The sequence below is a fragment of the Acomys russatus genome, chromosome 12 (assembly GCF_903995435.1).
Source record: "Acomys russatus chromosome 12, mAcoRus1.1, whole genome shotgun sequence".
NCBI lineage: Eukaryota > Metazoa > Chordata > Mammalia > Rodentia > Muridae > Acomys > Acomys russatus.
Window position 1 is genome coordinate 47,720,759 of NC_067148.1, and position 26,346 is coordinate 47,747,104.

A 26,346-nucleotide genomic window follows, 5' to 3' on the forward strand; every position below is an offset into this window, starting at 1 on the left:
CATATTTGTAGACTCTACATAGGTACTGAGTGATGTTCATATTTGTAGACTCTACATAGGCACTGAGTGATGATGTTCATATTGCTCAAATACACGCACAAGTCTTAAATCATTGCTATTATATTGTATTATTATCAGTAGTATTGTTGATAATTATGTTTATCCCCAAACAAGGGTGATATGAAAGACGTCACTGTTAATAACAGCTATTGTTGGAACACTAAAAATGAACACTACAGAAACTACCAAATTTAATCATTATGTTAACCACGCGACATCTTACATCTGAGGAAATAAGGATGGTTATTACTGAGGAGACAGTAAATGTTAAAGTCGGGTTTTAAATACAAGTTTGTTCAATGTCGAGCCCTAAGTTCTTAACCGTGGCTGGACTAACGAGGGCAAATCAATCCTGTCAGTTCATCAATCAGTTCACTATAGATTCTTCCAAGAAATGCAGGTTAGGGATGATTTTCAGTTTGTGTTGAAATCTCTAGGATGTAAACTATTTCAATCTATTTCTGTTTAAATATATTCCACCAAAAATTCCTATGGTGTATACTAGTTAGCACACTGAGAACAAATAGCCTGGTTATCCTGACCTCACCTTGAGTACTTGCCAAGGAGAAAACAATGAGTCCATTTAGATGGAAACCCTCCCAGTCTTATGACAGAATCCAACAGTCAAAATAATAAGTTTTATTGAAATGCCTGCTCTGAAAGTCCAGTTTTTTAAAATTTGTTTATTTCTTTCTTTATTTATTTATTCATTATGAATACAGTGTTCTGCCTGCTTATACCAGAAGAGGGCATCAGATCACATTACAGAGGATTGTGAGCCACGATGTGGTTGCTGGGAATTGAACTCAGGACCTTCAGAAGAGCAGTCAGTGCTCTTAACCACTGAGCCATCTCTCCAGCCCTGAAAGTCCAGTTTTAATAGTCAGAAATACCTCAACTCAAATGGAGATCCTCTCTTCCTTGAACACAAATGCCCTTCATCCTGTTATAAGATTATATTCGTAGTACAAAAGAAATGCAGATGCTATCTATCATCATCAGAGGCCAAAGAAGGTTCATACTTGACCGCGTAGGTGTCTGTTGGTTTTATAACTCTAAATAGGAGTTACTTTGGGTGATGCTCACCTCCCCATGAGCAATCATATATGTGACTAGTTATAACAAGTTCCAGAACCAGCCTTTTAAGGGAGTTTCAGAAATGAGAGAACTGGAGATGGAAAAAAGCTTATAGAAAGGATTTAAAATTTCAAATAGTCACCAGGAGTAAAATGGGTCAAAGCATAGCTCGCACCATCACTTGTCTTGGCTAAAGGTGACCATGGTGATAAGGCTCCAACAGCAGAAAGGAAGCAGCCACTGTGCTGGGCCTTTTCGGCCTTACTGGCGGAAGCCTTTATAAGGGGCCAATGGGAGAGGGGGAGTGGCTCACTTATGCTGTATATAACTCTCATGTTTCCCTAAGTTACATGCTAATGTGATTGCTAAAATCTTTCCCCTTCAGATGTGTCTGTTATTAGGTAAGTTACAATGTCTGTACTACTATATGAAGAATGCACCTTCATTCCTGTTTATTATCCCAATCGCTTTTATTAAAAGAGAAAGGCTGCACGGAGTGGGGAGGAGTTCAGATCTCTGCACCCACACACAGACATACACAAACACACACACAAGTGCATTAACACACATGCAAACATGCATGCACAGAGATGCGCGCGTGACATTGGTTATAGACTGAAAGAACCAGTTTAACATTCACAGAAAGTAGAGAAGGCACAGCGATGAACTTGCTATGTTGCACACCACTTCAGACACTCTTGGCTCCCGCAGTTCTGGTATTTTGGATGTATTCTACTGAAAATACTTGAACACTATAATATTTGGAACAAACTGAAATATGTTTAAGATTTTAAAAGTGCTATATTTTTTCAAAGAGGGTAGTTTTAAAATGCCTTTATCGCAAAGACAAAAATCATCCCATCAATAAAATAATAGCAAGGTGCAAATGCTATGTGGTTACTCTCACAAAGAAGTATAGCTAACTCCCCTTTTAAGAAGGAAAAAAAATACTTCTTACCTCTCAGATCTTAAAACCTTGTTTATCTCTGGATATCTAGAGATGCGTTGGCAGCTGCTGATTTAGGAAGACTGTGAGACACTTTTGTTCCAGGCAGGCTGCATGTGGCATCTTCTGTGCTAGGAAGGCAGCATGTTCTTTTCCTGTTTATCTCTAGAAACTCAGGTGTAGACTAATTTTTAAACTATCAACCTCTTCACACCTCTTCACCAGAGATGCTTAAAAATATGGGAATATTTAATAAAGGAATTTGCGATAAAGAGTGAAATGGTACAATTTGGATTATTTATTATTATTTGAGTGCAATTCCTAGGCTCTTTTGTGGTGCTGTGTTGGACTTTTCATTTTACCTATTTTGTTTTGTGCCTTCAGAACAGTGATGTTGCTTTTCATTCTGTGGCCGGGACATTTTTAAACTACCATCTTTAGAAAATAGCGCCTCTTTAAATCTTAAACATATTTCATCAGTTTATTCCAAATGTTACAATGTTCAAGTATTTTTAGTAAATTTCATCCAAAATACCAGAACTGTGGAAGCCAAGAATAGCTAAAGTGGTGTGTATCTTGGCAAGGTCCCCGCTATGTCTCATCTACTTTCCATGAATGTGAAGCTGATTCTTTCAGTCTCTAACAAATGTTCTCTTCATTTAGTGTATCTCAGTCCTGCCTCTGCCACATCAATGAAACCAGATATAAATTGGTATAAGCAAAATCAGGCAGTAAGAAATAGAAAATACTAGGTAATGATTCAGCTAGTGTATACTGCTTTCAAATAGCAGGAGGCCTTTCTTCTAAAGGCAACACTTTCATTCTGGAATACCAAGATACAAATTTGTCTTATGATGTTTAACCCCATGATTCCATTCTTTCTAAGTATTCTTTTCTGTTTAAATATGTAACAAGTTTAAATGTAGAATAATTGTGTATCTATTTTCTGTGGTAACAAAGAAGGTGTCAGACAGAACAGTGGTCAAATTGGTGAACTAATCCTTTTTCTTTCCCTGCTTTTTAAATTTCAAGAGCCAGGCAAGTGAACATGAGAAAGTGTAGTCTCCCCTTCTGTTTTTTGTTTTTTGAGACAGGGTTTCTCTGTGTAGCCTTGGCAGTCCTAGACTCACTTTGTAGACCAGGCTGGCCTCAAACTCACAGCAATCCACCTGTCTCTGCCTCCTGAGTGCTGGGATTAAAGGCGTGCGCCACCACCACGCCCGGTTTAATCTCCCCTTTTGTAAAGTGCTGAGGGCATGAAGACTTTAAGGCTGTCAGGAAAAGGGTAACAACCTGCTCATAAGCTGTGTCTGTAGGTTAAAGCAGAGCAGCACCTAGCACAGTGCAAGTGCTCAGTGAACATAACCGAGACTGTGAAAAAGACAGCTCAGAACACCAATGGAAAAAGTGTCAAAAACTCCTCCGTGTGTTTCTATCATAGACTGTATGTGAAGCATCCTGAGTAGTTTCAGAAACGTGTGTCCGGGAAGCTGTTAAACTATCTACGTGTACAACACATTAACCAATTATCCCAATTGTGTTAAACCATCTCTTCTAACCAATTTGTCAAAGGCTGGGGTTCTCTGCACCATGCTGTCTATATTATATTGAAGGGAAGAATGATACAATAAGGAATTAAGATTCGGGAAGTCTTGTGAGTCTTTTAGCAAATGGGACCGTAACATTTCTCCTGGCTAAATTCTAAACTGTTGCATGTAGGGGTTTTTATACTCAGATACCCAAGTGCTTCTTGGGGATGGCTCCAAATCCAGACTCATTTCAAGTCAATAATTATTAAAGCTTCTTCAATAACCTCTATAGCGTCACTGGATCTGTTTCTCAATGGCACTTTAGCCCTGATACTGACCCAGCTCCTGTTAGTGTCTCAGAAAGTTGATAAGTTATTTTCATCACGAATAAAGTGATATATGGTATCCTTATATTTTGCTGAGAACTATATAGAAGAACACAAAGAGACAGATGGTTTTTCTCTTTGTCATTCTAGAAGTAATGTTGATAACTATATATAGAGAGTACTAAAACTTTCATAGAACATAAAAGTGATTTATAAACTAAAGATTATAGAGAACCAAATACCTATGAAGCACATCCCTTGTGACCCCCATTTAAATCAAAGCTGCCTGAAGGTGATGTCATCACACATTTACAAACTGAGATTTGGTAATGCGAAGATAACTAACTTGCCCAAAGTTATTCTGCTAGTGCATCTGAGCTCCAGTACGATTGATTCCATGTGTGCACCATGCAGTGTGTGAGTTTAACCTTGGAAAAATGCAAAAGGATATATATTTTACGCACTTACTACCTCAAGGGGGGAATTAAAAGTAGATCAAAGAACACCAGTTGGAAGGTGAAAACTATATAGCAGTCACCATAGCTGCTGTTGACTTTGTAGATGCCAACATTACAACCTGACCCCACATACACTGGTCTTAACACGCTCTTGGCGAACCACTGTTGATTTGCCTGGGTAGGGGTGGGTGAGAGGGTTTGAAATCCTTGAACCAGTTGCATACTGTGAACTCTTCTCTCCCTGAAGAAGCCGAGGCAGTTGTTGAACCCAAAATGGAGAACAAACCCACCTCCTCAGAATTGCAGAAGATTCAAGAGAAACAGAAACTGATCACAGAGCCAGGCTCGGGAGTGCCCGTGGCTCTCGTTACAACCCTTCTGGTTATTCCTGTGGTTGTCCTGCTGGCCATTGCCATGTTTATTCGGTGGAAAAAATCAAGGGCCTTTGGAGGCAAGTAAAACGAGCCCCTGGAATTTGGAACCCTCCTTTGAAAAGCATGTCTGGCCTAGTTATCGTTAGGAAGTTTGTCATGTTGTCTGTTGGGTTTGGTTTGAGTTAGTTTGGTTTGCATTCTCTCTACCCTTTTATGGTGTTATTGTCTGTCTCTCAAAAGGTGATTATGATTAATTGTGAATATAAAATAGATCTGGAGCCTCTGAAATTTAAGTAGTTTGCCTGTACTAGAACGTCTCCCATTACCTTTTAGCACTTGCCTTAAGCCCAAATAGTATCAATGTAGAAAACTGTGAGGCTGTGGATCCACTGTAAATCATCTTACAGATCAGATAGGAGCATATACCTGCTGTTGGGGATGGGCCAGCACTCACAGTACTTGGGTCAGGTATATTGAGGTTGGGTTCTCTCCCCATCTGATTGGCTCTAGCTTCTAGCTGCATGACATTGGGCAAGTTACTTAATATCTCTAAGACAGTTTTCTTTTAATGGATAAAATGAATTAAAATGAGAGTGTATAAAAATTAAGTGGAGTAATGGTCATTAAGCATTTACCAAGTTTCTGGCACCTACTGTGTATTAAATACCCTTAGCGGGCATAAAGAGTAATCTTGGTAATAGAGAAATAAAGAGATGACCATCTCAAGACTCTGCTTTATTCAGAATCCTCTGCTCCTAACAAACCACTTGGATTTTGCATATTCTTAACGTTGGCCTTTAGCCTTTCCTAACTGAAGAAGGCAGGGTCCAGTACCAAAGTCAGTATTTTTAAAAATAATTGTCATAGTATGAGACCCTTTCAAGATATTCAAGTAATTAATTGATGGCATCCTTATCTAGATCTTAAGGCAAGTATCTATTGTTATATCTGGGGCAGAACCTAGAGCATTGTGGGAGGCAACATTTGGTCAGAAACCAAAATCGGGTCTTGTTTGAGGTCAAGGTAACAACAGCAGGGATTCAGATACTCATGGAAAAAAAGCCTTGACCCATAAAAAGACACAGAGAATGGGAGATTCAATTTTTTGAGGGGAAGATTCAGTTTAATAAGCTGTGAAAATAATGTTTCTTAGATTTTCCTTAACTTTTTATTTACTTCAAATAAATCTTTGAAAAGACTATAGTTAAATCTACCCACACCCACCACCACCAACAACAACAACAATAACAAAATGGTCCAGAATTATCATAAGTACAAAGAAAAACAGCCAGGTAGTTAGTCAGACATAAGCTGTAAGAGAGCAAGCTGTTATATGTGGTATTTAATGGATGGACCTAGAACAAATAGCTGTTACTTATACTAGTGATTCAATGAGGTAATTGTTTAAAAAAAAAACAGACAAACAAAAACAGATAAGTACATGAAACTCACAAAATGGATGACACAAAAAAAGATGATATAAATCTGTAATAGAAGATGGTAATGTAGTGAAAACTACAAGAGATGCTAGGAGTACATAAGGCCTTGGGCATATGGCAGGATCCAAAGCAGGAGAGGAGGGGCTTCAAGGGTCAGGAAGGTTCATTTTCCTGTTTGCTATTAGGGACATGTGGCCTGGAACTGTAGCATAAGGCTGTGTGGGAAGGTAGCAGCCCAGGCCAAGCAATAAGAAATGGTCGCTGATCCTCCATTTTTGATTTAAGAAAATTGTAATTTCATGCATATATGTTACATTTAGCTGAAATGGTAGATTAACCTGCCACCTATTTTTAAATATTTTTTTTCCTCAATGGATTTTATCTAAAGTTTTTTAAAAACTCTCCTAAAGGATTTTCACTGACTCCACGTACTCTGATTGTGTACTCCATTGCTGCTCCACATAGACACCAAAGTAGGCATGGGGCACACAAGATGGGCCAAGGAATACTCCTCAGCTTTGTGGAACTGTGTGCAAATTTTGGCTCTCTAACAGTTCTTCTTTCTCTATCTTATTTTCTACCTGTCCTGCCATCTGCCTTTTGGCTCTCTTCCTAAGGCCACCATGCACCCTCATGTTTCTCTGAGTATAGCCTATGAAGGGATGATGAGACCAAGAGAAAACAGGAAGAGGAGACAACAGGAGCCCTTTGGGGGTTCTGCCTCCTCGTAAAAGGTTTTAGAGACGGGAGCCACAGGGGAAGGACTGAACTAACCCTGAGTGCATGGAAACTGTTCAGGGGTTCATGTCATTTGCCTTAACTTAGGCTTCCGATGAGAGGGGTATGCAGATCCAAAGCAAGGCTGGCCATTACTGCTAACAGAAAGGGTAAAGCATAACGCAAGTATCCCTAAGTTGTAATAAAAGCTTCCGGTGTTTTACAATATTTTGCTAACTTAATTTTATACCAATACTAAATAATAAATAATAATAATAATAATAATAATAATAATAATAATAATAATAATAATAATAAATGTTGAGCATTGCTCAGCACGGTTTTACCATTTCATATAATACCCCGTCCTACGTGTCACAGGTATGGAGAGAATGATCTCTTATTTCTCAGAGAGAAAAAAAAACCTGAGGCTCAAGGAATGATTATGTCAAAACTCTAGTCTATAAGAGACACAGGCAAGAGCCTACCACTTAATACATCTCAATCTCCACAGTTTTCAGCCTCCTTTATATTTCTCACTAGCATGTAACCTCTTCAAATTTGCGTGTAAATAAAACATTTTAGTGAGTTCCTGATTTTATGTTGAGCCCTTGGATGGAGAAGGGTGACTGAGACACATTTAAATATGTGCCATCTTTTTTTTTTTTTTTTTCTGTCTGTCTTTTTTGGTTTTTGTTTTGTTCAAAGCAGATCATGAACACAAACTCGAGTCAAGTTCTGCACGAGTACTGGGAAGATTCAGAGGTATGCCCATGACCTTCCAGAATCGTCATGTTCAGTTCAAAGTCAGCATTGTTTCCTATGCTGACTCTGAATACCTACCCTAGTGGGTAGTGTAGCATCCTGCAGTGTCAATGCAGAGGGAAGACCGTGACCCGGGCCGCGCGGCAGGCACATTTCCCAGTCTTGTTTCTTTTTTCCAATTTGCCACTCTGTATTATCTCATTCGTTTCCCCTGCCTCCCATCTGTTTGCATTTGTCTTTTGTAAACTTGCTGTCACTGGTACTGCTGCCTGTCAGTGCTTGTCTTAGGGGAGATGACCTTTTTCATAAAGGCATTAAAATGAAAAACAGCTGAGGGGTTGCCAATTCAGGAGAGCTGTAGAAAAAGAGACTGAAAAATGAATCTGAAATATCCCTGCAGAAACATATTCCTGGGGAGCTGAGGGTTTTATTATTTACTTTGATAAAGTCTGTTGAGTAGTTTCCATCTGATTCTGTAAGGCAATTTTTTAAAATATCACTCTTTCAAACAAACAAACAAACCCTACCTTTTTCTGTTCCCAACCTCTGTCTTTGTTTAATGTTGAAAATTTACAAGGAAACAAACTTGTTTGTGCAAATTTTAACAATACAATGTCATTTGGTCTCTTTCAGGGAAGGGAAGCGGAGGCTTAAACCTAGGAAATTTCTTTGCAACCCATAAAGGCTACAGCAGAAAAGGGTTTGACCGCCTAAGCACAGAGGGGAGTGACCAAGAGAAAGATGAAGATGACGGAAGTGAATCCGAGGAGGAGGAGTACTCGGCCCCACTGCCCACACCTGCCCCTTCCTCCTGAACTCTAGGCTTCCGTGTAGGTTGAGTGAAGTTTACCAAGAATGCCAGATTCCTTTTCCTGTAGCACGTGTAAAGCTCTGTGCATTTGACTGTAAACTGTACCAGTCTATGTGGGACTGTACACACCTTTTTTCCCCTTCTTTGGTTAAGTTGGCTTCTGTTCCTAGGTGAGGGGTTTCCTAACAGTTCACTACAGTGCCATTGTCTTTATATGAACATAGAGTAGAGAAACTGCCCTCGTCTTCTTCGATCATAGCACTCCAGCCCCGCGATGGAAGGTTTGCTCATTCACATCTGGAGCCTTGTGGTGGATGTAAATAGCCCCATTCTCTGCTTGAACACAGTCTTTTCCCAATCCACGCCCATTGCCAGTGTCTTTCTTTGGTGCCTTTCCTATTCAGCATTCTCAGCCTGTGGCAGTAAAGAAAAACTTTGTGCTACATGACGAAAAGCTGCTAAATCTCCTTCTATTTTTTTAAGATCACTAGCATTATATTGCAACGAGAGAAATTTTAAAAAGTCGCTATTTAAATTCTTTTTTTAGTTTCTCTTCAGTTGGTGTGTTCGGGGATGTCTTATTTTTAGATGGCTACACTGTTAGAACACTATTTTTCAGGATCTGAATGTAATTTGTGTAATAAAGTGTTTTCAGAGCATTAGCAGTCAGAGTGTACTTTGTGATTTTTTTTTGAATTCTTAAAACATTTTATACACATCTTTTAATAATTACACAGATCAGAGAGTGGAACTAGCTCATTCTTTTCGCCCAAAAGAAATGCTTTGTGTAAAATTTAGAAGATAATTTTATGTGACCAAGATACTTAAGAAACTATGCTGAGTATTCTTACATGAATAGAACCACGTTCCCTTTGAAAACTCATAATTTTTTCATATATAGCATATCAAAGAGTAAAATTAGTTGTAGGGAAGGAACTTATATCTCAGATGTCAAGCACAAATGGGTCCGGCAGCATTAACTCATCTTTGAAAAGTGTTTGTCCCCACTGGGGTCAGGGCCCCTTGCAATACAGAGAAGTCCTCACACTGACTACAGAACAGTTTTTGAGAACGTTTTTTTATGATCCATCAATGAAACATAGTAAAAACGTGAAAGCTTTCCTTTTTTTTTTTTTTTTGAGAGGGTTTCTCTGTGTAGCCTTGGCTGTCCTGGACTCACTTTGTAAACCAGGCTGGCCTCGAACTCACAGGGATCCACCTGCCTCTGCATCCCGAGTGCTAGGATTAAAGGCATGTGCCACCACCCCAGGCAAGCTTTCCATTTTTAAATGATTTGACTCTAAAAAGTTTCTATTAAAATTCCTGCTTGTTTCAACCATCTTGTTAGTTGAAATATTAATGAGCAGTACTTGCTGAAAGATGTCGCTGTTTTAATTTGTATTGAATTGGGTTCTTTTCTTCCTAACTGGATATGATTGGAAGTGTTTGTCACTTCCATATTTTGAGCTAACCCTCAAGGAAAAGCTTCACATTTTTGATTTCCTGTGTTTTCCCTTCTCAAATGAAAACATCCATTGTCTCCTTCTGGTCATTCCTTTATGATTTTTGGTGACAACTACAAAAACAGTATTTGGATGTGTGCGAGCTTGTTGCAACTCTATTTTATAGCTTTCTATTTCAATGTCAGAATTATTCCAATACTCAAGATGTGTGAGAAATAGACTGGCTTGGATGCAGTCCAAGGTTTCTTATGATGAGCAGGTTAGTCAGACTTATACCAACACTACCTTTTGTGGTACAAGATTTTATCATCAGCTCCATTTGCTATACTTAGAAAATATGTATATCAGATCATACCTGAGCAGTTTTATGATGGATTAATTGGTACAAAGAATGGTAACATAGTAAGGGGACAAGAAAAAGGAAGAATGCTTATTAAAATGGAATAACTGATACATGCTTGTGACACCTGCTCATGGACAACAAATTTGACTCCATATTTTCTAGTAGCTCATTAAATAATACTTGATTACTTATATAATTCATGATTTCATCAAGCATTTAGTAGTCTTAATATTAAGATCCAAACAGTTGGCTCATCGGTGTCCTCAGACATCTAATGCCATGGAGGGTGATGCAGAGTAGACAAGTACACTTTGCAGATCTGTTTTTTTGCGTGTCTCTTAACATAAACATGTAGCATTAGAAGAACGAAATTTATGAAAACAATATTTTCTCAGACATTACAACCATGAACCATGGTGCCACAAGTGGTCTACTTCCATGGCTTAAGGTAGAAACTAGAAACAAATGGCCTGCCCTTGACTTCAGGCTGTCTTGCCACAGATTACTTATTGTTCTTAGCTGAACTTTATTTACTGAGTCAACTAGAGATTGCCCTCCCTGGGACACACCCTAAAGGAATGGCTCCCAGCCCTCAGTTGACAGGAATTTAAGAGCTTTGTCACTCCTCAGACACCCTTCTTTACTGTAGTTGGCCTTCAGTAGAATACAGCTGGACGTGATGTCCTTAACCGTCCTGTTGATGAGTCTAATGTAAAGCCAGAGCTTAAAGTCATTGCATTAGCAAATGGCCATTTCTATGTATCAGTTATATTCAGGTTGCTATAGTTTTGATAAATTACAGTTTATAGATGATTTGAAAGGAAAGAGATTCTGAAGTTGTTTTTTTTTTTCTTTGACAGTTTCATACATGTTGATAATACATTCTGGTCACACACTCTGGGAACCTTAATTATTCAGTGTGTTATATTGCATATTAAAATGGTATAATTGGCTACTTAAAAAGTATAGGTAAACAGCTGTGCTTTTGTTTTTATTGTAATTAAATTGGTCAGATACTATTATTTGGTGAGGTTAATGGCTTTGTTGTCCACTGAGTTGAGCCTAAATTATTATATGCATAAAAGTCTTTTGTTCTTAGCTTTCTTCCTGCTTTTATTAAATCAGTATATCCTTTCAAATTTCCCATGCATCCAAATTTTCTATAAATCAAATACTTAAAGACAATGACAATGAAAGTCTTAGCACTTATTCGACAGTTACCTAAATTGTAAGTCAATGTTGATGCAGCCTATAGCAATACTTAAACATCAGGGTGGCTAAGAGCAGGAATGCTCTTTTCAAGAGAATAATCTTGGATCAATTCCCATAGTTTTTGATTCAATACTTGGGTTGCGATCCAGAAAGTTGCATTACTAAGAAATACCCTGGGTCATATGGATTCACCTGTTCCATGGCCCATGTCCAAGATATGCATGTACAGAGATCAGCTGAGCTTGAGTGGAAATAGAATATATAGTGTTATAAAGAGGTAATGGGGAAAATAGGATATAAAAGTTAAGTGGGGTAGGTGATGGGGGTACAGGGTAGATGAGGGAACATAGGCAGGAATAACTAACACTAAGGCCTTTCAAAAAGGAAAAAAAAAAAAAAAACTATGGAAAGTACCATTGTACAAGCCTCCTAAAATATATACATTCAAAAGGAGTTTAAATGGAGTTATCCTATAATTGAGAACAGCACCCCAAATAGACACTATATATATGTCAAATAACATCCCCTCCCCTGCAGTACTAGGAATGAGTCCTTTTGTTTGTCAATGGAATTCTACAGAGGACACCCCACTAACAGGCTATTGTCAATGCTACTGGTTATCCTCCAGAATTTGGTGGTGAGACCTTATTGCTGAAGACAACACGTACTTGAGTTATAGAACATACATAAATCTAGCATCATCCATACTTAACTAGTGCTCACAGTGCTGAACAGTGCTATGCATACCACTGGAGGAGAAAAGCAATCACGCGTCTCACCCAGTATGAACTTTGTGAACTACAGTAACAGCCTGCCAGCACTGTTGCAATAGTGGCATGAATGTTATGGTAGTACTCACCTACTTCTGGGGCTAGGGGTAAGAACTGCTACAAAATGGAACTCATATGGTGTTAGATTGGGATTGATGGAAGTGACATGAAAGCAGATTGTCTTTTATTGGAAAAATGAAAGGCAGCTGCCTCTCCATAGGAAATGGGAGCAGAGACTATTAAGAGGTACAAGGAGGGTGTGGGCTTTATAGGGCAGAAAAGGGAATTTTGAGGGTAATGAATCTCATATATAGCTCTGTTCCTCTCCAGTCTCAGAGTTGTAAATGCCAATGGAGATGTATGTTAACTTTCTTATCAAGAGGTTCTAGCTCCTAGCTGCTGGCAGTTGTTACCAGTTTGTCAACTTCCCTGTCAAGAGTTTCTCAGCTCTCTGAGACCTTTGAAGGTCATTAGGCCTTCCTTTCATACTCTGAGGACAGGTCAAACTATGGGAGAAGCTTTAATCCGTGGTGGTCAGATAGAATGCAAAGTGTTATTTCTATTGCTTTGTCCCTGTTGAAACTTGCTTGGTATCCAAGTATATGACCAATTTTGGACAAAATTCCATGAGTTGCTGACTGCATTTGAGTGAAATATCTTTCACTCACTTTTAAATATCTGCTAGGTCCATTTGGTATATCATGGCTTTTAGTTCCAGAATTTCTGTTTAGTTTTTTTTCTTTATGGCCTTTCTACTGTCAATAGTTGGTTGAGAATTCAAGTCACTCACCACCACTGTATGAGGATCAGTATGTGATTTTAGCCATAGTAATGTTTCTTTCATGAAATTGTCTTTTGATGCCTTTAATCCCAACACTCAGGGACGCAGAGGAAGGCAGATAGATCACTGTGAGTTCTAGGCCAGCATGGCCTTCCAATCAAGTTCAGGACAGCCAAGGCTACACAGAGAAAAACCCTGTCTTGAAAAAGGATTTTTTTTTTTTTAATTGCAATATTCTCTTTTTCCTCTCTAGGTAGATTTCTCCTCTGATAAGTATGTAACATCCTTCTCTATTTCTTCTGATAAGTTTTGTGTTGAAGTCTATTTTATCAAATATTAAAATGTCACATCAGCTTGCTTATTGGGTCCATTTGCTTGGAATATTTTTTTTTCTATCCTTTTACCCTGGGATATCTATCCTTGATGTTAAGGTGTATTTCTTGGATGCAGCAAAAAGAAGCCTTTTAGTCTAATTTGTAGTCTATGTCCTTTTCTTGGGGAGTTGAGACCACTGATGAGAGTTATCAATTAGCAGTGCTAGTTGACTTCCCTTATTTTTTTGTGGTGGTTAGGGTATTCGCTCCCCCTTCTTTTGATTGAATGGCCTGATATATTTATTCCCTGTATTTTCTTGGATGACTATCATCTTTAATTTGAAGCCCTTCTGAAGGGCTGCTTAAATTTAGTTTCTAACAAGGAATGTCATTCTTTATTGTGATTGAAAGTGTTGTTGGGTATAGTAGTCTGTGCTGGCATCTGTGGTCTCTTAAGAGTTTGTAGAACATCTCTCTAGATACCTCTGGTCAGGTGTTACTTGAATACATCTGCTCTTATATGTTACTTGGTCTTTTTCTCTTGAAGCTTTTATTATTCTTTCTTTGTCCTATACGTGTAGCATTTCGACTATTATGTGCCTGGAAGAATTTCATTTCTGGTCCTGTTTATTTGGTGCTCTGTGTGTTTCTTGAGCCTTCATAGGCCCCTCCTTCTTTTGATTGGGGACATTTTTTTCTATGATTTGGTTGTAAATCATTTCTAAGTCTGTGACCTAGGTTTCTTCTCCTTATTCTATTCCCATTATTTATAATTTTTTATAATGTCCCAGATTTCATGTATTTTTTAGATTTAATATTTTTCTTTGACTACAGTGATTATTCTATCTTGTCTTCATTTCCTGAGATTCTGCCTTCCATCTCTTGTATTATGTTGGTGAGGCATGCCTGTGAGACTCTTGTGAGACTTCTTAGACTCTACATTTCCATTTTCCCCTCAGTTTCAGTATTCTTTATTCTATTTCTATGTGCAAGTCTTGAACTGTTCTTTTTTTTTTTTTTTTCATTCTACTCTCTGTGTTTTGATTTCTTTAATGAATTTATTCATTTCCTCTTTAAGGAACACTAACATATTCATAACATCTATTTTGAAGACCTTGTCTTATGCTTCAGCTACATTGCACTGTGCAAGGCTAACTATAGTAGGGTTGTTGGCTTCAGTCCTGGTTGTTAGTTGTGTTTTGCTCTGGTGTCTACTCAACTGCGCTTGAGAATGTTATATGTCTAGGTGCTGATGTCTAGTCTTGTCTTTGTTGGGTGGGTATTCTGTTCCTTGGTTGCTATTGCCTACTCTGTTTCTTAGGAGAGTGTGGTGGATGTGGGATGTCTTGTAGGGAGTGGTGGATGTGGGATGTCTTGTAGGGAGTGCTTCAGAGACCCTGCTAGATTTTGCTACTAGGGGTTCCAAATACAATGTGTTTCTTGTTATTGGGAACGGGTACTTTTTGATGGAGATTGGCTAGAAGTGTAGCAGAGTGGCCATATTCCTGAGAAGATCTACAGGGGGCTGAAAGCAAGAGGCCATAGCAGGTAGTCTACTACAGAGCACAGGATGTGACTGAGTGGTTGGATTTGGAGGAGAGGAGGGAGAGTGAAGGTCTGAAATGCCTCCCTCCTCCCTGGCCTGGGATTATGTCCACCTCCCCCCCCCCCCCCCCCACACACACAATCTTCATTGTGAAAGGGAAACAACATACAGTTCTTAGTAAACACATTGTTAGATTGGGCAGAAACAAAAGCAGATATGTGTGGAACAAAGGACTATCGAGGTAGAAAAGAACATTTTCTCTCAGAAAAAGAAGGGCGCAGAGATAACCAGGCATAAATAATAGCCACTGAGGCCTAGCAGAGCCTATGCAGGAGGCTCCTCATGGGCAGCAGCTTATCTGAAATCCATGACAAATTTCAAAGTGTTAGTTATCTTTGTTTCTAGGCCAATGTTTGAGGCTCATGGCTGGGAACTCTTGAGTCCTCCTTAGAGGCTAGTAAATGTATCATATAAAAACTGTTTCCCAATTAAAACAAAACAAAACATTCAAACTACAAATATATATATCAGAAGAAAATAGGGCACACACACACACACACCACTTTGAAGGTCTAAAGTTTAACCTCCTTAGTCTAACATAAAAAGGGATAAAGGGAATTTGTGAATGCTCAGAAGATCTTCAAAGTCTTAGAGATGTTGTCAATTTGATGGAGCTCAGCTCCATGGTAACTTGAGCCCATGCTCCACCAAGACACAATGTAGACCACTTTTCTTTAAAAATAGACTTTAGTTGGGTTAATATGGATGTAGGAGGAGACGGTGATGCCCTGTGATCTGGGCAGGCAGGCCAGAATTAGCAAAACCGAGTAGGGAGCAGAGTCCACACACACGTAGAGTTAGAGTAACTGTTATCAGTGTGAGGGCTCACTCAGATGGATATCGAGGGAGAAGAAACATTACCATCATTTAATTTTAGTTCAACATAGTACTGGGCCTGTTTCTATCTCAAGGCTGCAGAAGAGACAAGAGAAAGATGGGAGGCACAGGAATCTGCATAATATTAACTGGTATATAATATAATCTGTATAATATAATAATGTGCAATATAACAAATGAAACAGATTTGTTTATCAAGTGGAGAGTAACTTCCCGAATCTAAGTAACATTACCAGCCCAGTTCCCAGGTGAGAGAAGGGTGCCAGCTGCAGGACAGTCACCCTTTTGTATCCTGTCTCACTCTGGCACAGAGGCTGGACACTAGTTGTAATTTTTTTGTCCTTTTACAGTAGTTGTTTTTCATGTAGACATTTCTATTATAACATAAACAGACAACAATAACCTATGGTGAAAATAGCCATCCTTCAGAGTACAATGCCTTTACTCAACCTTTCTGTTCTTTTTCCTATCACAGAGTCACCTTACCCAGGACAGTGATTAGGAGGACATTTGGGGACAAAGATGCTGCACTCTGAAGTGAGAGAACCAAATCCCATTTCCAGAGTGAGCTCCTCAATGAGTTTAAGCAATACAAGAAAGACAGTGTGTCTATGTAACCTTTGCATGCTGGCATCCTGCCACCATTGCTTTTTACCTTAGCAGCTCTCACTTGACCCCGTAACAAATAAGATCTTATTAGGGAGCATACCTGGAATAATTTAAAACCAGCATCAACCTCACGGACCAGTACTGTCTTGTTCTGGGTAGTCCCAGATTTCAACTGGATCTTTTGTGTCAAAGAAAAGGAGATCTAAGTGGCTGCAGTTGGTCCCTGCAGCATAGGGAGACAGAGTGGAAGAGAAGGTTTTTGTTTGTTTGGGTTTGTTTGTTTTCAGTTTTTTGAGATAGGGTTTCTCCATGTAGCCCTGGCGGTCCTGGACTCACTTCTTAGACCAGGCTGGCCTCTAACTCATAGAGATCCATCCGCCTTCCTCTGCCTCTCAAGTGGTGGGATTAAAGGCATGCACCACCACACCTGGTTCAGAAAAGTTTTATAGGGAGAGGTTCATCACCCAGATCATCACCGAAAGTCTAGGGAACTGGATTTTGAGGTCTGAGCTGGTAAAACCTGATGTGCAGAAATGAAGGGACTGACAAGAATGGGGAAAGAAGGAAACCTTAAGGCAGCAAACTTCAGGCCATTTGCCATTCCCTCTTAGGAAGTCTGAGTGCCGTCGTCTGGGTCTAGATCTCATCCATGGTGCGCTAACCATGCCTCACTGAACTTTGTTTTCAGGCAAACCTAACACGTATAGGAGTAGAGATCTTGGGCCCCATTTTGTAAAAGGTAAGTATGAGGCTCGTTTCTAGTAATAAATCCTCACAACCAGAAAGTGAGCAGGAATGAGAGACCGGGGGGGACAGACCAGGTGTCCCCAATTCCAATAACCTGGAAGGCACAGCCAATGACAGAACACTGGAAGAACACTTAGGGTTTGGATTTTAGCACCCTAGCAGGAAAAGCCAAAGACAGAAAGCCAATGAGCCCCCAGTGTAGGCATAAGGTTATTGTATAATTTAAATGTTGATTTCTGCACGCACACACACACACACACACACACACACACACACATACTCCATAGCTGATTGCAAGCCTTTTTCTGAGAATCTCCTGTCTCAATCTTGTATAAACCCGACTCTAATTGTCCCCTTCTATACCAATAAAGCAATTTACATCCAACCACTGTAAGTGGTTGAGAGAATAGGGCTGGGCCTCCTGCCAGCCAGAGGAGGAGACGTTAGAAGAGGAAGTAGAGGATACAGTCACAAGCAGAGGTGCAGGAGAGATGAAGATTCAGCTGGAGCAAAGAAAGAACCAAAAAGCAAGTAAGTTGGGGGTTTTAGCAAAGATAGAGTCAGGATAACATGGAGGATTAAGAACAGACAAACTGCCTTATAAACAAATATAAAGAGCCTCAATTATTTGTGTGATAGCCGGTTTAAGAAAGAAACTAAGAGAAAGAAACACAGGCATATAAAAATAACCTTTACAGTGCAAAGTTAAAGCCAAACCCTTCGTGGGTTTGGCACCAAATGTTAAATCTCCACAGATAGAGGTGACATGAAAAGAAAGGAATAATCAACCTCAATAGAAGCAAGCTGCCCTTTATTAGTGCAATGAAGGGTACCTATCTCCCCATGGGAGTGGAGACTGTGTGAAGAGGTACAAAGGTTTGAGGGTTTTATAGGACAACAAACAAACAAACAAAAATAAAACAAACAAACAAACAATAAACACGGAACTTTGCTGGTGGTAAGATCCAATTGCAGCTCTGCCCCACTCCTTGCAGCCCAAGTCTGAGTTGTAAATCCCAGTGGAGGTTGATACAATGACTTCTCTTCAGGAGCTTACTAGCTCCTTGCTGCCTGCAGATGCTATCAGTTTGCAAACTTTCCTCTCTGGAGTTTCTCAGCTCCCTGAGGCTTTTAGGTCATTAACCGATCACTTCACACTGTCAATGAGGCCAAGAACCTAAGGCTACATAGGCCATGGCCCTGGGGAAAACTTGTAATATCATTCTGCTAAATGGAAATAGCAATGATACAAGTCCTAAAGTCGTAGTTGCTATTTACAGTGCATCACTGTAAATGCTGTTTTTATTTCTGAGAGGATACGATGAGAATTGTACCCAAGCTTTACTAATACATGGTTTGGGCTGAGCCCAGAGTATTTCTATCTAAATATCCCTAGGCTTAAGTATGGAAGCTTCTAGCCTCTGTATAATCTAATCTTCTGCAAACCCAAACTTTGAAGGTTTCATCTTCCAGCCTTCATCTACTAACCTAGGCCTAGAATGTTTTCACCTTTCAAGGCTTACTGCTGGCCGGGCATGGTGGCACATGCCTTTAATCCCAGCACTAACGAGGCCGAGGCTGGCGGATCGCTATGGGTTCGAGGCCAGCCTGTTCTACAAAATGAGTCCTGGACAGCCAAGGCTACACAGAGAAACCCAGTCTCAAGAAAAATAAATAAATAAATAAATAAATAAATACTTATTGCTGAATAAACTCACCCTTTGCAGTTCTTTCTGAACTCTGGCTGGTTGGTTCAAGTCATCTTCTGGCTCAAAACTCCTCAAGTTGACTGATTCAAACTGGCTTCTTTGATTCTCACTGAATTGCTCTACTTGGAAAAACTGCTTCTGGATTGCGTAGAACTGCCTGCGTTGAACTGAACAGAACTGCACCGACTGTGCTGACTGTGCTGACTGCATGAATGTTAGTGTATTCCTGCACTGTACTCTTCTCCTTGTTGGCTCTGCTCCTTAACAATTAGGTTTTATTATGAATTTATTAAATAAAAGTATCTTCCTTACAACTCGGCTACTCTAAGAAAGAAGGAAAGGAGGTTAAAAAGAACAAGAATAAACCTTCTGGGTCTCAGTTCCATGGGATGAGCCCCTAGGCGTCTCCAGGCCTGTATGCAGATCCTCTTCCCTATCCAAGCAATCCACCCTTTGTGGTCCAAGAGCCTGCTGTCCTCTCTCATCTCTCCATCTCTTTCTTCAGTCAGTCCCCTACTCCTGGTCTCCTTTCTGGTTCCCTGCTCCCATAGATGGTCGATTTGCAATACAATAGCCTGGACCCCCCCATGGTTCCTCTCAGTCCACCACAATGTTTATCTCAGTGAGATATCCATGGTGTTTCACAAAAGCCAACCAAGTCTGCTTTCACCAGGGACCAAGTCACAATCCTTCTAGAGGCAAATCCCGACAAAACTGCTTTTACCTTGGGCCAAATCATATTCCGTCCACACCTCTTCATAGTCTCTCTGTGCTGCTCTTAAGTAGCTTCTCTTTCCTGCGGTTATCATGAGACTTGGGGCATATCCTATTTCTGACTCATTCTGTCAAATTTTTCTCTGATTCATCACTTTGTCCCTCAATTAGACATCATTATTTTGGACTGAAAGTGTGTTTGTATTCCAGACAGAGGGATTAAAGGTGATCACACAGGCCTAGGTCTTTGGGATATGATCCCTTACCAGAGGAGCCTTGTTGCTGCATTAAAATTCCACTACACATCACTCAACCATCATCAGAGAACCTGCCTTTTTGCAATATATTGCACTTGATATAGAAATCCACAACTTAACTCCTCAACATGTATAGAATCAGAGACTTCAGAATGCTTAGACCTAAACTGTTTATCACTCAGGGCTCAAAGATATATGCAGAAAAATGACAGGAAAATTGAAAGAGCCATGAGCTGTGGGTAACTTCAGGGAAGCAGTGTTTTCCAGACACCACAGGGCTGATTCACATATGAACTCACAGCGACTGTGACACAATATGCACAAGATGAGTTCAAGCTAAAGCCAAAAAAAAAAAAAAAAAAAAAAAAGGCCAAGCATGGAGGGGAAATACACACGATGTCGCACCTGCAGCCAAGAAACTGTTGTCTTTTATTACTGCTAGGAAAGGAAAGAATCAGTTTTCTTCAATGGAGTACACTTGGTATACAGACCATACTCTAAGGCATGCCCCACCTCTAGTAGTCAGCCAACACAAGCTGGATTGTATAGGCTTGGGGGTGGGGGTGATAAAGTTTGGTTAGGAGGTTGGGGGAGATCTAGAAGGAGTTTGCGCAGAGAAATGGATACAATCAAAACATACTGTGTGAAATTCACAAAAATACTACTTGAAAAATGTGAACAAGTGATGTCTTCAGCAGGATTTTTAATATTTTTGAGGTCAAAGATAGATGGCGTAATGTCACAGCATACTTCCTGATCCTCTGGCACTTACTTCAGTCCCCTTTTCTGCTATGCTTCCTGAGACTTAGGTGTAGGGTTTATGTTATAGATACATACATTGGAGATGGCCACCTCACAGCCAGTTGTTTTCTGAATTTTGCATATTTCTGTAATGGTCTCTGCTATAAAAAGAACTTTCTTTGATGAGCAGTAACAGTTATACTTATCTGTAGGTATAAGGATACGTATTAGAAATGCAGTTGGAAATTATACTGCTTTAGGAAAATGGCAACAGCCAAGTTCTCCTATAGGGTCCATGACCTCACAAGCTATAGGTGATTTCCTAGTTTCACAGTACCAGGGATGATTTTCCTTCTATTGAATTGGCCTTAAATACAACTAGATAGCTGTTGATTATCCCTAGGATATGAGTGCCAATATTGTACTCTGGGGAGTACCTTACCATGCTGTTCATTGTTATGGTCCATAGATTTTAGAGATAGGTAGGACTTTTAATTGCTCTTCCCCATTGGCATCTTGCACAGCACCTTTCAATGCTATGAGAACTATTCTTCAACATAGGGGAAATCTCACAGGGGCCTATCCGTAAATGAAGAGCTATAGACAATTAATGGCCACTAAGAAAGGGAGAATTGGTCTTTCCCAGAGGCAAGTTTCTGATAAGTTATCCCATCTCAAGTGGTCATTCCCAAATACACACACCGTTAAACGGACTCGGCAGGTTGTATTTATAAACACATATGTATAAATGTAATAATGATAGTTAATAAGAAAGCATGAATTTGAGAAAGAGTGGGGGCACTGGAGTGGAAATGACATGAAATGCCACCCTGGGTCTGCTTTTCCCCCCCTGGGGTATCCAGGACTGATGGCACACCAGGCTGGACTGGAGGGGGTGAAACTTGGACTGAGGGTTGGTTAGGCAGGATCTCCATTAGTGTGAGTGCAGAAGAAACAGCCTCAAGGGTGGAGAGCTGGGGGTGGGGGTGGGTGCAAGAAAACTTGTGTGGGGGCATGTAGGCCCAGAGCAGGAAGGAAGCAGTCCAACTGCTGCAAGTCTCAGGATGAGATTTTCGCAGTTTGGATACATCTGGACCTCACTTTTGCTTTAACCAGATCCCCTGGTTGCACAACTTTCCAACCCCACAGTAAATGAAGTACTCATGTATGAAAATTTCAAAATATAATAAATATTAAAAGTGAAAAGGGGACAATGAGTGATTGTCAACACTTATTATGTCTGGCCCTTAGGCTCTTATAAATAATATTCAATAAAAATGAAATTTTATTTTCATTTGCTTCATTTTACACACACACACACACACACACACACACACACACACACACACGCAGAGAGAGAGAGAGAGAGAGAGAGAGAGAGATCGAGATCTAGAGGCAGAAATCTGAATTCAAAACACTGTCATCTTTAAGATTTCTATCTAAATCATGTTGATAGAAAGAGACAAGTAGCTTCGGGTCAATAAAATAGATGTTTGCCTTAGTTATAAAAAGATGAAACAAGTGGCCAACGTAGCCTGGGAATCAGGTACTTCCTGTCCCCAGCTGCAAATTCTCCAGTCTCACACCCAGTCTTGTAGCAGACCACTGTCACTGCTCTCTGCTACCATTCCCTGGGAACTCTACCAAACTCTTAGCAGACTACCTTCCCTCCTTCCTGCATACACTCTCACCCCACATTCACGCCCATTCTTATCCCTCTGTGTCAGCCACCAATACCAGGAGGCACGCTCTACTTGGAAACCCACTGACCACACCAGGCTAGGAATCTGGTAGGTAATCTTCATGGTCCTTTCTATCCTCTACTGCACATTCCCTAGTCCATCTCCCACTCTATCTCCATTTTCTTTGAACTCTACCAAACCTTTCAATGAACCCAGATTTCATCCTTCCTAGGTCGTCCTCAACCCCTTGCCGTTCTATTCTATCTCCACTTCTTCCCATCAGCCACCAATAATTAGAAACATATATCTAGGACCCCCAGTGACCACAGTTGGCAGGGACTCAAAAGCACTCCCTACCAAACATTTCGCAGCCATCACACATACCAAATAGCCAGAGAGTACAGCAGAAACCAAGATCTGGAAAACCCACTCAACAAAAACAAGACTAGACACCAACATCTAAAATCACAATCATCATAAACAGAGATGCCTGAACACCAGCACAAAAGCAAAATCATTAACACCCAAGATAATCGGTCTCCACCAAAACCCAACAACCTTAATACAGTAGGTCCTGAGATATGCAAAAATATAGCTGAAGCACAAGACAAGGACTTCAAAATAGCTATTATAAGTTTGTTCAAGGGCATTAAAGAGTATATGTATAAATCCCTATGAAAACACAAACAGTCGAAGAAAATGATGGAAACAGAAGAAATGGAATCACTAAAGAAAATCCAACCTGAAATAATATTAGGGGAAAAAAGAAATAATATTGGAAATGAAAAATTTAAGAAATCAAACAGAAACCTCAAAGGCAATCTTCACTCACAGAGTACAAGACATGGAAGAAAGACTCTCAGGCATTGAAGACAAGATCAAAGAAAATGTTAAATCTAAAAGCATCCAACCCCCACACAAAATCCAGAAATTCTGGGCATTACAAAAAGGCAGAATCTATAAATAGTAAGAAAAGAAGAAAGAGAGGAAACTAAAGTCAAATGCACAGGAAATATTTTTCAATCAAATCTTGGGAGAAAATTGTCCTAACCCAAAAAAGGAGATTCCTTTCAAAGTATGAGAAGCACACAGAACACCAAATAAGACTGGACCAGAAATTAAATTTACCACAGCACATAATAATCAAAACAATAAATGCACAGGACAAAGAAAATGATTTGGAAGAGGAAAAGAACAAGTAAATTATAAAGACAGACCAATTAGAGTAGCTTCTGACTTCTCAATAGAGACTCTAAAAGCGAGAAGCATCTGGACAGATGTTCTGCAAACCCTAAGAACCCACAGATATCAGCCCATACAGCTGTACCCAGCAAAACTTTTAATCACAATAGGTAGAGAAAGACATTCCACAGTGAAACCAGATCTAAGTAGTCTGTCTACAAATTCAGCCCTAAAAAGGTGCGAGAAGTAAAACTTCAACTTGAATAAATTAACCACCTATGAAAGCACAAGAATTAAATAATATCAGACCAGCCAATCAAAAGAAGGGATTAAAAAAACAACCTATACCACAACAAAATAATAGGACCAACAAGCATTGATAATTCTCAACATCAATGGTCTCCATTTCCCAATAATGAACACTAACAAACCAGATTCAGAAACAGGATCCATCCTTCTGCTTCATCCAAGAAACACACATTAACATAGAGAATAGACATCATACCTCAGGATAAAAGGATGGAAAAAGATAGTCAAAAGATAGTCAAAGCAAATGGACCTAAAAAGCAAGACGGTGTATCCTTTTTTTTTTTTTTTTTTTTTTTAGTTTTTTCAAGATAGGGTTTCCCTGTATCCTTGGCTGTCCTGGACTCACTTTGTAGACCAGGCTGGCCTTGAGCTCACAGGGATCCACCTGCCTCTGCCTCTCGAGTGCTGGGATTAAAGATGTGTGCCACCATGCCCAGCCGGTGTGTCATTTTAATATCTGACAAAATAGACTTTAAACCAAAACTAATCAGACGAGATAGTGAAGGACACTACATACTCTTGAAAAGAAAAATCCACAAAGAGCATATTTCAATTCTAAACATTTATTCACCAAACACAAAGGCACCCAATTTCATTAAAGAAACACTACTATAGCCAAAATCACATACTGCCCCTCAAACAGTGGTAGTGGATGACATCAATATCCAACTCTTGCTAATAGACAGTTCATCAAGAAAAACAATCAAACTAACTAGACAACAACAACAAAATGCTAGAGATACATGACATCAGAACATTGCACCCAAGCACAGAACAACAGACCTTTTTCTCAGCAACTCAATGAACTTTCTCCAGAATTGGCCACATGCTTGAACACCAAGAAGTCTCAACATATAAAGAAAACTGGTATAGCATTCTATTAGATCACTATGGATTAAAGCTGAATATCAACAACAGAAACAAAAGGAATCTTACAAATTTATGAAAACTGAACCACTCATTACCAAATGAAAAATGGGTCAACAAAGAAATTAGGAAAAAAAAAATCGAAATTTTTTAGAATTGAGTGAAAATGTAAATACACCATACTTAGACGTCCACGTTGCAGGATATTTGATCTCATTGTGAACCTGGAGATTGTAAACTGTAAAAATCTGTTTCTACTTGTGTAGTGGCTCAGCCCTAGTATACACTGTTAAATTAAGAGCTTTTTGTACACAGGATTAAATAAAGTTAACCCTAGGTCAAGAGGCAGAGCAAGTAACCAGCTGACAGGGATTGAACAAAAAGAAGCGACAATGAGAGAAGGGGATTTAAGACAGTGTGGAGAAGACCAACTTTTGTTTTTTTCTTTCTGGGATGTGAGCTGAGTAGGAAGGTCAGCTGAGTGCTTCCTCTGCCTCTCTGAGCTAGTAGGTTTTACCCCGATATCTGGCTCCTGAGTCTTGATTGGTAAAATTAAGTGATTAGGATTTTCTTCATTATAACAACACTTATGGGAAACAATGAAAGCAGTTCTAAGGGGCAAGTTTATAGCACTGAGTGCCTACCTTAAAAAAAAGAAGTGGAGTTATTTCCTATTAGTAAGTAACTCAAAATAATACCTGAAAGCTAAAAGACAAGAGGAAGAAATAACATCCAAAAAGAGTAGACAGCAAGAAAAAAAAATCAAACTCAGGGCTGAAATCAATAGAATAGAAACAAACAAGAAAAGTCAATATGAAGAATCAATGAAAGAAAGATTTAGTTCTTTGAGATAATTAGTAAGATTGACAAACCCTTAGCTAAATTAACTAAAAGGTGGAGACAGAAGATCCAAACTAACAAACTTTAAGACAGAAAAAAATGGGCACATAACAACAGACACAGGGAATCATAAAAACATACTTTATTCCAACAAATCTGTACTCGAACAAATTAGAAAGCATAGAAGAAACAGACAGCTTTCTTGATATATACCACCTACTAGATAATCAATTTAAACTGACCTATAACCCCTCATATAGAAGTAGCAACTACGCATCTACCAACCAAAGGGAAAAAAAAAAAAGCTCAGAGCCAGCTGGATTCAGTATAGAATTCTACTGGTCTTTCTGAGAAGAGTTGGCCCCACTGCTCAAATATTCTACAAAACTAGAGTCAGAAACAAAAATAACATTGCTGAATTCATTTTATGAGACAATTATTCTTATACCTAAACCATATAAAGATTCAACAAAGAAAAAGAATCGCCAACCAGTATCCAATTTGAATATAGATGCAAAAATTCTAAAAAAAAATACTTGCCACTTGAATGCAAGAACGCCTAAAAAAAAAAAAATCATCCACCACGATCAAGTAGGCTTCATCCTAGAGATGTCGGAATGGTTCAACACATGAAAATCTATCAATGTTGTCCACTATATTGCAGACTAAGAAAAACCACATGATGATCTCATTACACATAGAAAAGGCCTTTGGCAAAATCCTAAACCCCTTTATGATAAAAGTCCTAGAGCAATTAGGGATACAATGGACATATCTCAACATAATAGAGGTGATTTACAGTAAGCCCACATCCAACATCAACTTAAATGGAGAGAAACTCAAAGCAACTGCACTAAAATC

At 39.4% G+C, this 26,346-nt stretch overlaps 1 protein-coding gene across 10 annotated transcripts in view; it reads left to right on the forward strand.

Moving 5' to 3' along the window:
- Positions 1 to 9,167, forward strand: part of Pam (peptidylglycine alpha-amidating monooxygenase) — a 179,339-nt gene extending 170,172 nt beyond the window's left edge. For 2 of the 10 annotated variants that reach the window (XM_051154406.1, XM_051154412.1), the window contains 3 exons: positions 4,644 to 4,847; positions 7,638 to 7,691; positions 8,325 to 9,167. In XM_051154406.1, coding sequence (XP_051010363.1) covers positions 4,644 to 4,847; positions 7,638 to 7,691; positions 8,325 to 8,506 — 440 coding nt within the window. In that variant the 3' untranslated portion in view covers positions 8,507 to 9,167. The remainder of the gene's footprint in view (positions 1 to 4,643; positions 4,848 to 7,637; positions 7,692 to 8,324) is intronic. The other 8 variants (XM_051154407.1, XM_051154413.1, XM_051154408.1 and 5 more) reach the window with 4 other exon arrangements.
- The last annotated feature ends 17,179 nt before the right edge of the window (positions 9,168 to 26,346 follow it).